This window comes from Corylus avellana, chromosome 2, assembly GCF_965113065.1.
Source record: "Corylus avellana chromosome 2, dhCorAvel1.hap1.2, whole genome shotgun sequence".
NCBI lineage: Eukaryota > Viridiplantae > Streptophyta > Magnoliopsida > Fagales > Betulaceae > Corylus > Corylus avellana.
The window spans coordinates 649,319-663,710 of NC_142491.1; the positions used below are offsets into that span (position 1 = coordinate 649,319).

Consider the following 14,392-nt stretch of genomic DNA (forward strand, 5'->3'; position numbering starts at 1 on the left):
TTGAAAACGACATGTCTTGCAATTATAGTTTTCCCTGAATCAAGATCAAAGCACTTATATTCAGTGTGAGGTTTACTGTATCCTAGAAAAACATAGGATTTTGACCGGAAAGAAAATTTATTTTTGTTATATAGACGTAAGTACGGAAAACCTTCACAACCGAAAACTTTTAGGAATTTATAATCTGGAGTTTTGTCAAATAAAATCTCAAAGGGAGATTTATTTTGTGTGATAGAAAAAGGCAACCTATTAATAAGATATGTGGCTGTATGAAAGGCTGCATCCCAGAATTGAAAAGGTACCTTTGAATGAGAAAGAAGAGATAATTCGGTATCTACTATATGGCGATGTTTTCGTTCAACACTCTCATTTTGGTGATGAGTGTGTGGACAAGTTTGCCTATAAGAGATACCAGATTTGCTCAAGTGTCTTTGAATTAGAATGAATTCTCCACCACCATCAGTTTGAACAGATTTGATGGTGGTTTCAAAATAATTTTCAACCAAGGTTTTAAACTGAACAAAAATGGAGAGCGCATCTGATTTAGAAGTTATTGGAAAAAGCCATGAATATCGACTAAAATCATCTACGATGCATAAATAATATCTTTTATTATTAATTGAAAGTAGAGAAGCAAGGCCCCATACATCAAGAAATAATAAATTTAAAGGAGAAGTTGAACCAAAATGGAGGCGATGCATTTTGCCTTGTTGACAAGCAGAACACACTTGAGATGACTTATTTGACAAAACAGGAATTGAGTGCTTGGAAATGACTTTTTGAACAATCTGTAAAGCAGGATGACCGAGTCGACGATGCCAAGAATTTACGGAGACACGTTCACCCATAAAAACTGTGGGAGGAGATGAGATGGAAGAGGATGATGGCCAAGGATAAAGACCATTTTTACTTTGGCCTTTGAGCAAAAGAGTTCCGATGCGAAGATCCTTGACACGAAAATCAAAAGGGTTAAATTCTATAGAAACAAGATTATCTCGAGTGAATTGATTGACAGAAATTAAATTTTTCTGAATATCAGGAACATGAAGCAATGATTTTAAAGAAAAAATTTTCTTAGCTGTAGGTAAAGAAGCTAAGCCAGAGTGGCGAATTTCCAAACCTTGACCATTTCCAACACGAATTTGCTCATTGCCTGTATATTCTTTAGCTTGCATATTAAGGTTTGAAAGGTTATTGGTTAAATGGTGTCTAGCTGCTGTATCTAAATACCAGTTCATGTCTTGTGATGGAGATGAAGAGGTGAGAAGAAAAGCTGATGGAGGAGGAGGTACACACTCATAAGCATGATCAAACCTGTGAAAACACTTTGCTGCAGTATGGCTGGGTTTGAGGCACAATTGACAAGTGGGCCTCAGAGATGTATAACCGGTATTGGGGAAAAATTGAGGGGGACCACGTCCTCTCCCTTTACCACGTCCTCTTCTTCCAGAGGAGTAATTGTTGGAGGAAAAATTCCTTTGTTGCTTGAAAAAATTGTTGGAAGATCCTTGACGTTGGGCTACATTGATAGATGAAACAGCCAAGTCAATTGGCGTGTGTTGTTGCTCCAAACGTTGCTCATAGGTGAGCAAGTGGGCATAGAGATCTTCTAAAGTAATAGGCTCAATCCGAGTGGTAATAGATGTTACCAGGGAGTTGTATTCTGCAGAAAGCCCAGCAAGAATATGTAATGTGAGCTCCGAATCTTTCATAGGTTCACCAATGGCAGCCAAAGTGTGAGATAAATTTTGGGCCTTCTGAAAATAATCAGAAATGGAGAGATTGTTCTTCTTCATAGTTGACATTTGATAGCGAATTTGTATGATGCGAGCTTTGGATTCAAAAGCAAATATCTTCTCTAGCAAAACCCAAACTTCACGTGAAGTTTTAATGCCATAAACATGAGGCAAAATAGCTTCTGTCAGTGTGGAAACAATAGCACCGAGAATGAGCTTGTCCTGCTGGTACCACAATTTATATGCTGGATTGGGTATGGACACCGAATAAGAAGATGTAGTGGCTACAGAATTAATTAATTTTGGTGGACATGGAACATCACCAGTGACATGACCAAATAAATCATTTCCTTCAAGATAAGGGACAATTTTGGTGCGCCAGGTCATGTGATTATCACGATCAAGTTTAACTAAATTGGAAGGATGGAAAGACATAGGGACTAGGGAGGAAGATGAAGAAGCCATGGATTTAGACATTGGTCGTATATAGCTCTGATACCATATGATGAAAACAATAACTGAATAATATAATTGTAATCAGCCCATCTGAACTATGGGTTTAGTATTCTATTTAAAGAATAATTACAAACAAACTAAGCCAAAATATATGGCTTGTTATACTAGAATAATAATATCTTGATTTGTTGAGATATTATCTAAAACTTAAATAACAAACATTTGAATTTGAATCTTCCAATATCTTATCTTCAAAAGATTTAAGTTTGAATTTTGGATTGAGTTGTTGTGAAGCTTCTTTATTTCCAATAGAAGTAGGGTAGTTGGTGCATTCGATTTGATGGCCATCAATATTGGTGCTTGGTGTTTTCGTATTCATACCTTCTCTCTTTGAAATAAATGAGAGATTTTATGTCATATTACTAAAAAAAATCTTTGTGACGCGGCAATAGTGAGTTAAAAAAAAAAAAAAAAAAAATCAATAATTAGTGTCGTTTTATTGTGGCCTAAGGGGGTGGTCCAACCACCCCCCCTATGGCCAAACCCTCAAAAAATAATTTGAGGGTTTAACCCTAAGGGTGGCCAAACCATCCCCCTGGGCCCTGGAGGAGGTTCGGCCACCCCCATACGGCCAGTCTGGGGGTGGCCGAACCACCCCCATGGGCCTTGGGGGTGGTTCGGCCAACCCCATATGGTCGGTCTGGGGGTGGCCGAACCACCCCAAGGGCACAAGGGGGTGGTTCGGCCACCCTTGTCCTTTCTTTCTTTATTTTTATTTTTAGATTTAAATTTTTTAAAAAAAAAACAGTGCATTTTGACCCAGACTAACGGCTGTTAAAAAATTTTGACGTTAGGAATTTTATTGTCATTTTGATTGACATAGGGAGTAAAAAGTTTTTTTTTTTTTTTTTTTTTTTTTTTTAAAAAAAAAAAACTTATGGATTTAATAATTTTGGAGGGTTAACTCAAGGACTTATTGTATAATTACCAAAAAAAAAAAAAAAGAAATCAGCAAATAAATTAATAAATAAATGGGAAAAAAAATTTTGAAAAAAAAAAAAATTAATGACGTTTTTACTGTTCACACTCACCAACAGTAAAAAAGCCATTACTCATGTTTCCAATCTACCACACTTTTGCCGTTTTAAAAACGTCATTACAGGCACATGATTGCCTATTAGTGACTTTTTTGGCCCAATAACGTCACTAATAGGCAATCACAAAATTCTTAAATTTTTGCAATATATATATACCAAGATTGTCAATGAGCAAAGGGATGGATTTCCTTCATGGTGTTCTTGCCCTGATACGTGGATGTCCATGTTATGTATTGATTCAATAATGAGAATATCTTCTATAAGGTCTTGACATAAACTAAGACCTTCGTGTCGACCAATAAGAGGTTGACACCTCAGTTTAGAACAAAATAACAAAATGATAGCAAAACGCTTGATCATACCAAAATTAAACTCTAAAATAACTCTTCATCTACCCAATACATTAACCACTCATCACGCCGCTACCGCCGTCCAACTGGATGCCGAACGCCACCACCCATGCGGTAAGTTATCCCTCTCTCTCTCTCTCTCTCTCTCTCTCTCATCTATTGCCCAGGCCGCCGGATCTGTTAGCTTCCTCTCTTTCTCCGAATCTACTGCTCAACCACTGATACATCAACACATAGACTGAATCTACCGTCCAACCATTGATACATCAACACCCAGCTTCGAGATCTCCTTAGTTTTGCGCTACCCATGCCCACCACAACAAGCTTAATTAGACCAAAACTGCCATGGGATGTTGCTTGATGGAATCGAGACAGCGAGAAGGAAGAACCTAATAGAGCTTTGTGCGATGGAGTTTGTGTCATCCGGAGCAGCAGCGTCCGGCTTCTTGCTGGGCGGCGGTGGTAGTGTGATGGGTGGTTAATGTAAAAAGTAGATGAGCTTTTTTAAGGTTTAAATTTGGTATGATCCGATGTTTTGTTCTCACTTTATTATCTTGTTCCAAGCTGAAGTGTCAACCTTTTAATGGTGGGCACAAAGGTCATGGTTTGTACCAAGACCATATAGAAATTATTCTCTTCAATAATATATCTCTAGAGTTAATAATTTTATTTGAAGAATATTGAACGCAATCACTTATTATTACCCGTCCTCTCCAATTTTCTGTTGAGGGTCAAAAGTATTTAAAAGAAAAAAAAACCAAAATAAAATTGCAGAAAAATGTCGATTTGAAAATATGAAGAAAAACAAAATTCACGTTGTCAAGTCGCAGGCAAAGGTGCGTGTTTTTTAAAAATAGATGCTCTTATAGGTCAAATTGTGATTTTAAAGACTGGATCGCGGTTAAAAATGCACAATATTGAAATATATTGAAAGTGCTTTAGGCTTGAATACCTAAACAGCACACTATCACGTTTATTATATAGAGTAATGTACCGTTTGAATTCTATATAATCTTTACAAGAGAATTTGAATATGATACTAGAGTCCTACTTAGAGTACAATGTTATCTCTTAGAATATAAGATAAATATATGAGGAGATAATACATAAGAAAAATATCATCTCCTTCTTGATCTTGATTCCTCTTATGGCTTATCTTTGAAGTGGTTTTCTCTAATATAGTCTTTATCTCTAACAGCCCCCCTCAAGCTAAGGGGAGGTTTAATTACCGTAAGTTTGTCACGCAACATGCAAAAACGAGCTGATGTAAGGCCATTTGTAAAAACATCCGCTAGTTGATCATGTGTGGAGAGATATTTAACAAGGATATCCTTGTTAACGACTTTCTCACGAGTGAAGTGATAGTCAACCTCAATGTGCTTAGTACGACCATGATAGACCGGGTTAGATGGAAGAGCAAGGGCACCAATGTTGTCACACCACAATGTAGGAGGAGATGGTAGTAAAATGCGAAGATCTTGGAGCAACATGAGCTAATAGATCTCAGCAGTAGCAACTGCCATAGCCCGATACTCAGCCTCAGTGCTTGAACGAGTAACCACTGATTACTTCTTGGCACACCAAGACACTAGACAAGGGCCAAGAAAAATACCAAATCCTGTAGTAAAGTGACAACTATCCGGATCACCAACCCAATCTGAGTCACAAAATGCTTCTAAGCAAAGCGAGCCCTTGCGAAAAAACAAGCCATGGTCTATACTTCCTTTAAGGTAGCGTAAAACTCGCTTAGCTGCCACCCAATGAACCGTGATGAGTGAGTGCATAAATTGACATAATTGATTTACCGGGTAAGAGAGATCTGGCCTATTCATAGTGCAACATTGTAAGGTACCAAGGACTTGGCGATAGATGGCACTGTCAGCTTCAGAGAGAGGATCGCCATCTATTGCTGAAAGTTTAAAGCTGGACACCGTAGGAGCTGCATATGGCTTGGCACCTATCATTTTTGACTTGTGTAATAAGTCAATGACGTATTTGGATTGCCGTAAATATAACCCAGTGGAATCACAGATTGCTTGCATACCAAGGAAGAAGCCAAGGTCACCTAGAGCCTTCATTACAAACACACGTTGGAGCTGGTTGACAACAGAAAAGATTTCAACTTTGCTTGTTCCTGTAATTAAAATATCATCCACATATGCTAAAACATATAAAGTGGCATTGGTAGTATAATAGATGAAAAGAGATGTATCCACAGCAGAGGAGTGAAACCCAATGTCAAACAGTGCTTGAGAGAGCCAAGTAAACCAGGCCAGGGGTGCTTGTTTAAGGCCATAAATAGCCTTATGCAGATGACAAACAAAATCAGGTGAAAAGCATCTACAAAACCCTGAGGTTGTTCCATAAAAACATCTTCTGCTAGATGACCATGAAGAAAAGCATTGGAAACATCTAACTGACGAATGCACCAATCAAAATGAACAGCCAAAGTTAAAACCACACGGATCGTACATTGCTTAAGGACAGGGCTGAATGTCTTTGTAAAATCAACCCCACTCCTCTGATCAAAACCCTTAGCAACTAGCCTTGCCTTGAACCTCTCAATGGAGCCATCTTGTTTACGTTTGATCTTGTAAACCCACTTATTGCCAACAATGTTCTTATGTAAAGGACGTGGGCATAAAGACCATGTGCCATTAGCAAGGAGAGCATCAAACTCACAACCCATAGCAGCTTTCCATTCAGGTGATGACACTGCTTGTGTGTAATAGCTAGGTTCAGCATATTGTGGAACACTTGAGAAGGCTGTGAGTGGGTGTTTGGTGGAGTAGAGAGCTGTGTAGTCTGGAAAAGATTTCGGCTTAAGGTTTCCAGTCTTTGTCCAAGTGAGCATTGGATGGGAGGGGGATGGACTGATGTGTAATGGGAGATTTTGGTCATTGGCAAGAGATGGAGATCCGTGTGATGCAGCGAGTGATATCACTACAAAAATATTAGCATTTTGTGACGTGGTCTACAATACATGTTTTGTCGCCACGCCACAAATTTTTTGGTGTGGCAATTTTTCCTGACGAGTGAATAATGCCACGTCAAAATTTTCTGATGTGTTAGTTTTAGCACGTTAGAAAATTCTACCGTATTAAATATTTAAACGTCAGAAATTTTTTATATATTTTAAAACTTAAAAAATTATATATTTTCTGACATGGTGCTTTGCCCGTCAGAAAATATATTAATTATGTTTTAGTTTTTTATAAAAACTCCTGATGGCACGTTAGGAATCCCCTCGATACCCGATATTGACATGTCCCAAAAAAATAGGCGGGATTTTAAAATTTTTCCCTCTTCTTGTTTCCGACCAGGATCCCCCCAAATTAGTTTAAAATTTAAGGGCCTCGAATTCTCGAATCCTGGCTGTTGAATCCATCTAACGGTTCAAACTAAGTCACGTGGATAAACATTGATTTCCCTTTAATTCTTTTCCAAAACCCACTTAATTTTCCCTCGAAAAACAAATCAAACTTCTGCACATATTTTGAGTAACCCATTGGAAACTGCAAAATTCTCGCGCCAATATGAAACAATGATTTTAGAAGGCATTGTTGAAGCAAAATTATTGGCATCGACTTCTTCTTCCTCTGTCTCACGCCTGGAAAAAAATATTAGCTTTCGACTGTTACTAAATGCGTGCTTAAGGCTTCTTTTCTTTCAGGAGGCTTGCCTTTGATATGTACCTAGCTGTTCCAAAGTCTCTGCAGAAAAACTTCTGAGAAAAAAAAGGTTCTTTGAGGGCGTTAAGGTTTCTAAAAGAAAGTATTTTGAACTGATCCACTTTTACTAATTTGACAAAGAAACCACAAGATTTTTTATTTTTGTTTTTTTTCTATTCAAGAAACCACAAGATTGAGATGAAAAAACTGACCAGATAGGTCTTTGTTTAATTAGGTGTGATTTCTGGACATTAGAATTTAGACGAGCTCAAACTCTTACTAATTTGATCCACTTTTCTTTTTATTTTTTGTTGAAGAAATTTGAAACCACAAGATTGAGATGAAAAAACTGACCAGATAGGTATTTTTTTAATTAGGTGTGATTTCTGGGCATTAGACGAGCTCAAACTCTTACTAATTTGATCCACTTTTCTTTTTATTTTTTGTTGAAGAAATTTTATTTGCTTGGCTATGGGTTCTTCGGATGCCAATAATTTTGCTTAAATAGTTTTGGACTACAAGATTGCAGTTTCCTAGGGGTTACTAGGAATATGTTCAGACGTTTGATTTGTTTTTAGAGGGAATTTATCGGTATTCTAAAACTGATAGTGGGTTTTGGAAAAGAATTAGAGGGAAATCAATGTTTATCCACGTGACTTAGTTTGAACCGTTAGATGGATTTAACAGCCAGGATTCGAGAATTCGAGGCCCTCAAATTTTAAACTAATTTGAGAGGATCCCGGTCTTCTTGTTTCCCTTCAACCTCTTTATTTATTTCTCCCACACTCTCTCTCTCCTCTCTCAATCTCCCTTCTCTCTGCACACTGCATGATAGCTTCTTCATTTATTTCCCCCTCACTTTCTCTCTCCTCTCTCAATCTCCTTTCTTTGCACACTGCACGGCAGTTAGGGGTGTTATGTGAGCAAGCCGCTCACGAGCAAGCTTGGGATCGACTCGTATAAGCTCGGCTCGTGTCGACTCGGTTATTAAATGAAACGCTTCGTGAACACAAATCCTAGCTCGAATATTAAATGAATCAAGCTCGGCTCGACTTGGTTAGGCTCGTGAACAAGCTCGTATAAGCTCGTGTGTGTGTGTGTCTATATATATATAAACTAAGTAATACATAATTAATTATAAATCTCATAATTATTAAAATCTTAAAATTGCATTTATATTTAAGCGTTAGAAAATGAAAAATTATGGACCCTTCGTGATCAAAGAGAGAGAGAGCAATCATTAAAAAGAGCCCGATTCAATTAGAGCAGACCCAAACGAAAGGAAGAAGAATCAAGCAGAAACTATTAAGGGAGATTGCGAAAGGCAGAAACTATTGAAGAATCAAACGAACCCAAACATTATCACTACCTGTCTGGTGAGCGAGAGTGAGAGAGTGGAAAATGAGAGTTCAGGTGGAAGGTGCGCTATGACTGGTGAGGGAGATTGAGAGAAAGACGTTGAAAAAATATTTTTTTGTAGGGGCGTTATCTCAATCCAGTTTGGTGTCCCACATTGTTAAGAAAACACCAATCCCCAAGTTTGATTACCTATAAAAGGATGCATATCTTCTATCTTCGAAACCAAATGCACTGCTGTATTGACTCAGGCTCCACACTCGACTAGCCAGGCTAAGCAAATGCTCATATGCAAGCTAACTCCTTAAGCCGTTTAAGAGTACTTGAAGTTTATTTATTTTTTTTTTAAAAAAAAAAACATTAAATATAAGAGCCAGCTCGCGAGCTGGCTCGGCTCGACTTATTATTAGCTCGAGCTCAATTTTTTTGGCTCGAGCTTGAGCTCGAGTAAAATTTAAACGAGCCAAGCCTGAACAAAGGAAGTTCGCTCAAGCTCGGCTCGTTTACACCCCTGTCGGTAGCTCCCTCTAGATCTAGAGGGAAAAAATGAAAGCAGCAGATCGAAGAAGAAAGCAAAAGAAGAAGAAGAAGAAGAAGAAGAAGAAGAAAAAGAAAAGGAAAAGAGAAGCTGGGTATGTTAAAAAAAAAAAAAAAAAAAGAAGAAGAAAAGATAAGAAGATTTTTGGGTTTTTGAAGATTTTTGTTGGGTTTGACGTTTGAGTTTTTGATTTTTCAGATTGATTTTTTGATTTGTTGAAGTTTTGTCAGTTTGGGTTTTCGAAAATGGAGATCGAAAAGAAGAGACAAAGAGTGAGAAAATGGAGAAAAGGGAGAGCTGGCCGGAGAAAAGAAGAGAGAGAAAGAGAAAATAGAGAAAATAAGAGAGGTGCAGAGAAATTCCTAAAAAAAAAAATAATTAAATTGAAAATTAATTTAAATTAATAAATTTTGTAATTGAAAAAAAAATTCCAGAAAAATTTTTTTTTAAAAAAAATTTCTGACATCAAAAATTTTTTTAAGGTGCCAAAATTGACACGTCAGAAAATTCTGGCGTCATGTAAAAAAATTTTCTGTCGTGTCAGACATCTTGACACATCAAAAAACTCCGGTGAGAAAAAAAATTGTTTTTTTTGGTAGTGTACGGAAGTGTCACGTATTGATTCAAAGCTGTCTGGCTAGGCCAAGGGCGTACATGGGGATGTTGAAAAAGTAGGTATAACAGTATGTGCAGGTTCGCGTAATGCATGGAGTGATATGGATGTGTCACGAATTGATTCAAGGTTGTCTGATGAGGCCAAGGGAGCACATGGGGCTGCTGAAAAAGTAGGTGCAGCAGTGTGTGCAGATCCGTGTGATGCACTAGTGGTAGGCATGGGCTGTATGGGATGAGGACAAGTCAAAGATGGACTAGAAAAAGCAGGGGCTGTTTCGTGAGGTGTAGTAGTGGCAGATGGGTGAGCAAATATGGGTTCTAATGCATTAGGTAAGGCTATAGTTGGACATAAGACAGTAGTAATAATAGGCATGGCAGAAGGTGAGATGTAGAAAGAATACCTGATGGGCGTGCTGGAGCATGAAGGGATGAAGGAACCTCGACCTTGGCTGGAAAACTCATCTCATTAAACACAACATGTCTTGTAATTAAAACTTTGTTAGTAAGTGGATCAAGACAACGTTAAGGCCTTATAATTCTCATAAACTCATATATTGAATACCTAAACACACACTATCACCTTTATTATATAGAGTAATGTACAGTTTGAATTCTATATAATCTTTACAAGAGAATTTGAATATGATACTAGAGTCCTACTTAGAGTACAATGTTATCTCTTAGAATATAAGATAAATAAGGAGATAAATATATGAAGAGATAATATATAAGAAAAATATTATCTCCTTCTTGATCTTGATTCCTCTTGTGGCTTATCTTTGAAGTGGTCTTCTCTAATATCGTCTTTATCTCTAACAAATTTTAAGTCAATTTTAACTGAAGCTTAGTTCCGCTTTTAAAAATCATATTTTTATTAACTACATTTTGAAATTAGAGGGGTCATCCAATTCTGTAAACTGAGCTTGATTAGGAAGTTGCTGCTTGAAGGCTTGAAGGCTTGAAGCCGAGGGGATTGGGTTTTAAATTATGGTAACACATCCAAAATGAAAAAGTGGTTTAAAAAGGTAGCATAACTCTAATGATTGTATACTCTCATGCATTTCCATCCGGACCATCCTTATTAGTTTCCAATTAAACGAGTAAATAAACTGAAGAAAAAAATTATCTATATATAAAATTCCAATATATCACCAGCTATATATATATATATATATATATATACAAGTTCAGATTATAAAGTCAATCCCACGTAATACAAATTAGCCGGATGTGCAAATATAGGGTAACTTTTCATTATAACAATTGGTCGTCACTAATAAGATGATACTAACACGACAAGTCATCTTATAGGAGGTGTTTTTAGCAGCCACTTTCAATGTTATTAGGGATGATATTTGGATCGTCGCTAAAGACGGTTTTTCGAGTACAACTATATAATATACTGTAATGCAACACTACTCTTTTCGCAAGAGATTGAAGGCTACGTGCTAGGACTTAATTAAATTCCAGGAAAAAAAAAAAAAAATTCAGTGGTTGAAATGTATTTTCTATCTACCTTATCTAATTTGCAATCTTCTGTCCAATGAATGATTTCCTGACGACTTTTTGCTCTTTTCTCCTTTTTGTCTTTTATCATAAAAGAAATGATAAAAAAATATTTTTCATCCAATTTTTTTACCAATTTTCATGTAATTAATGGATGAATTCACTGTTGTTCGTATGAGACCCATATGAATTTACAAATTCAATTAAAGGTGGGCAAATTAACTATTTATGGTCTATCGACCGCCTACATACTATAATTGAACCAACAGGAGTATATAATATGGAAAGCTGAAAAAGGACTTGAACTAACTTCTTTTATAGGGTTAAATACTAAATATTTTCTGGGGTTTCACAACTTTTTTTTTTTTTTTTTTTTCTTAGGGTTTGATTTTTATCACAGGAGGTCCTTGTAGTTTTGATAATAGACCAAATTAGTCATTCTGTTAGTTGACTTAACGAAATTCCACGTGGGCCAATCAAATATCGACACGTGGCACTTACTTAATTTTTTTTAAAAAAAAAATTAAAAAAATTAAGTAGGTGCCACGTGTTAACATCTGATTGGTCCACGTGGAATTCCGTTAAGTCAATTAACAGAATGACTAATTTGGTCTATTATCAAAATCACAGGGACCTCCTGTGATAAAAATCAAACCCTAAGAGAAAAAAAAAAAAAGTTGTGAAATCTCAGGGGGGTATTTAGTATTTAACCCTCTTTTATAATAAAGACACACACACCACAGAATTCCAGATTCAGATTTCTCATTTGATAAGGACATATATGCACCGCAGAATTTCGTATACAAATTGTTCACTTCATTTTCTAGTTTATATATGAGAAGGTACTCAAACACATACACAGAGAGAGAGAGATCAGAGAAGTTGAAAAAGCAAGAATATTTGGAAATGGAAAGGAATGTCTTCAGAGCTCATTGTTTGGTCTTAACCTTTCCAGCCCAAGGCCACATTAATCCCATGATGCAGTTCTCCAAGCGTTTGGAGCAAAAAGGGGTAAAAGTAACAGTAGTCATTACCAAATCCGTCTCCAACACCATGCAAAAAGAAGCCACCTCCATTGCTCTCGAGAAAATCTCTGACGGCTATGATGAAGGCGGGTTAACACAAGCAGAGAGCGTCCACGCCTATCTGGAGCGTTTCCAGCGAGTCGGGTCTCAAACTTTGGCTGAGCTTATTGAGAAGCTTTCTAGCTCAGGCTGCCCGGTTGATTGTGTTGTTTATGATCCTTTCTTGCCATGGGGTCTAGACGTAGCCAAAAAGTTTGGCTTGCTCGGAGCTGTGTTTTTCACTCAATCTTGTGTTGTTGATAATATATACTACCATGTCCACAAAGGAGTGCTAAAACTCCCTCTTTCAGAGACTGAAATTTTGCTTCCTGGGTCGCCACCACTCAAACCTCAAGATTTGCCTTCCTTTATTCATGATTTTGGATCCTATCCGGCTTACTATGACATGTTGGTGAGTCAATTCTCCAACGTTGATAAAGCTGATTGGGTGCTTGTCAACACGTTTTATGAATTGGAGCAAGAGGTAATTAAGGGCTTGTGTTTACTAATTTCCTCAATTGTTTTTTCTTTTTTCTTTTGAGAAGCTTTATGATAGCTTGATTTTGATTCTTTTGTAGGTGGTGGATTGGATGGGAAAGATATGGCCATTGAGGACAATAGGACCAACTATACCATCTATGTTCCTAGACAAGCGACTTGAAAATGACAAAGAGTATGGTTTGAGCATCTTCAAGCCCAACACCGATGCTTGCATGAAATGGTTAAATGATCGTCCAAAGGGGTCGGTTGTTTATGTTTCTTTTGGGAGTTTTGCCGAACTTCAAGTTGAGCAAATGGAAGAACTAGCTTGGGGATTGAAAATGAGCAACATGAGCTTCTTGTGGGTGGTGAGGGCATTAGAAGAGTCAAAGCTCCCCAAAACTTTTGTGGAGGAGACGTCCGAGAAGGGATTGATAGTTCATTGGTGTCCTCAGCTAGAGGTCTGTTTAAATCACTACTTATCTTAAAAGCTTAACAAACTGATAAAAAATAAATGAATTTAATTATTTAATTTATATTCTAACACATTTTAATTGTAATGAGCGGTGAATGATGGAGATGGGGTTAACACTAAGACCTTTGCTCTAATAATAGAAATTAATGAATTTAATCATTTAATTTATATTTTAACAGGTTTTAACTCACGAGGCCGTGGGATGCTTTGTTACACATTGTGGATGGAATTCTACGTTGGAGGCCCTCAGTTTTGGTGTTCCGATGGTTGCAGTGCCACAATGGACAGACCAAAGCACGAATGCAAAGTATATTATGGATGTTTGGAAGATGGGACTAAAAGCTCCGGCTGATGAGAAAGGGTTAGTCAGGAGGGAAGCTCTTGAACATTGCATCAGGGAAATAATGGAGGGAGAGAGAGCGGAAGAGATAAAGAAAAATGCTTTAAAATGGAGGAAATTGGCCAAAGAGGCTGTTGACGAGGGTGGAAGTTCTGACAAAAACATTGAAGAATTTGTAGCGAAATTGGTTCATTCCTAAGTCCAACATAGAACACATCCATTTCCGAAGTTGCTGCTGTTTATGACAAATGCCGTTCATGTAATAATTGTGGATTGGTTCAAATTATATATATCTTAGTTACTTCTTGTTCAATATACACACTTCAATAAATTTTTTATTTTACTCTCTATTTTCTTTAAATATTCTTTTTGTGTGGTTAAAAATGTGAAAGAAAAGGGAGGAGAGATAATGAAAAAAAAAAAAAAAAGAAAAAAAAAAGAGAGAATTATTTAAAAAAAAAAAAAAAAAAAAAACTTTTGTAGTGTGAATAGTAAATAGGCAGAAGAGCATGTTTATTGTTCACACTACGGAAAAATGTTAAGATAGCTACTCTGTCCAATGTAGAAAATAGCTCATAATAGTCAAATTTAGTTATTGTGAATCATTTGCCTATTCAGCTAGCTAGAAATTCTCTTATAGTTTAATTAGTCTCTGTTGTTGATTTTTTTTCCTGTTGGGGTTTTTTTTTCTTTTTTTTTTTTAATTGA

At 36.8% G+C, this 14,392-nt stretch overlaps 1 protein-coding gene across 1 annotated transcript; it reads left to right on the forward strand.

Annotated features, from left to right (window-relative positions):
- Positions 1-12,105: 12,105 nt before the first annotated feature.
- Positions 12,106-14,034, forward strand: LOC132189588 (mogroside I-E synthase). Its single transcript, XM_059604336.2, has 3 exons — positions 12,106-12,873; positions 12,968-13,330; positions 13,524-14,034. The coding sequence occupies exons 1-3, from the start codon at positions 12,160-12,162 to the stop codon at positions 13,881-13,883; spliced, it is 1,437 nt and encodes a 478-aa protein (XP_059460319.2). The 5' UTR covers positions 12,106-12,159; the 3' UTR covers positions 13,884-14,034.
- The last annotated feature ends 358 nt before the right edge of the window (positions 14,035-14,392 follow it).

What these genes read in the sequence shown, in the direction of transcription:
- LOC132189588 (XM_059604336.2), top strand. Translation starts at nt 12,160, where the DNA reads ATGAGAAGGTACTCAAACACATACACAGAGAGAGAGAGATCAGAGAAG. An exon ending in TTTATGAATTGGAGCAAGAG is followed by an intron (nt 12,874 to 12,967) that starts GTAATTAAGGGC and finishes ATTCTTTTGTAG; the next exon opens with GTGGTGGATTGGATGGGAAA. An exon ending in ATTGGTGTCCTCAGCTAGAG is followed by an intron (nt 13,331 to 13,523) that starts GTCTGTTTAAAT and finishes ATATTTTAACAG; the next exon opens with GTTTTAACTCACGAGGCCGT.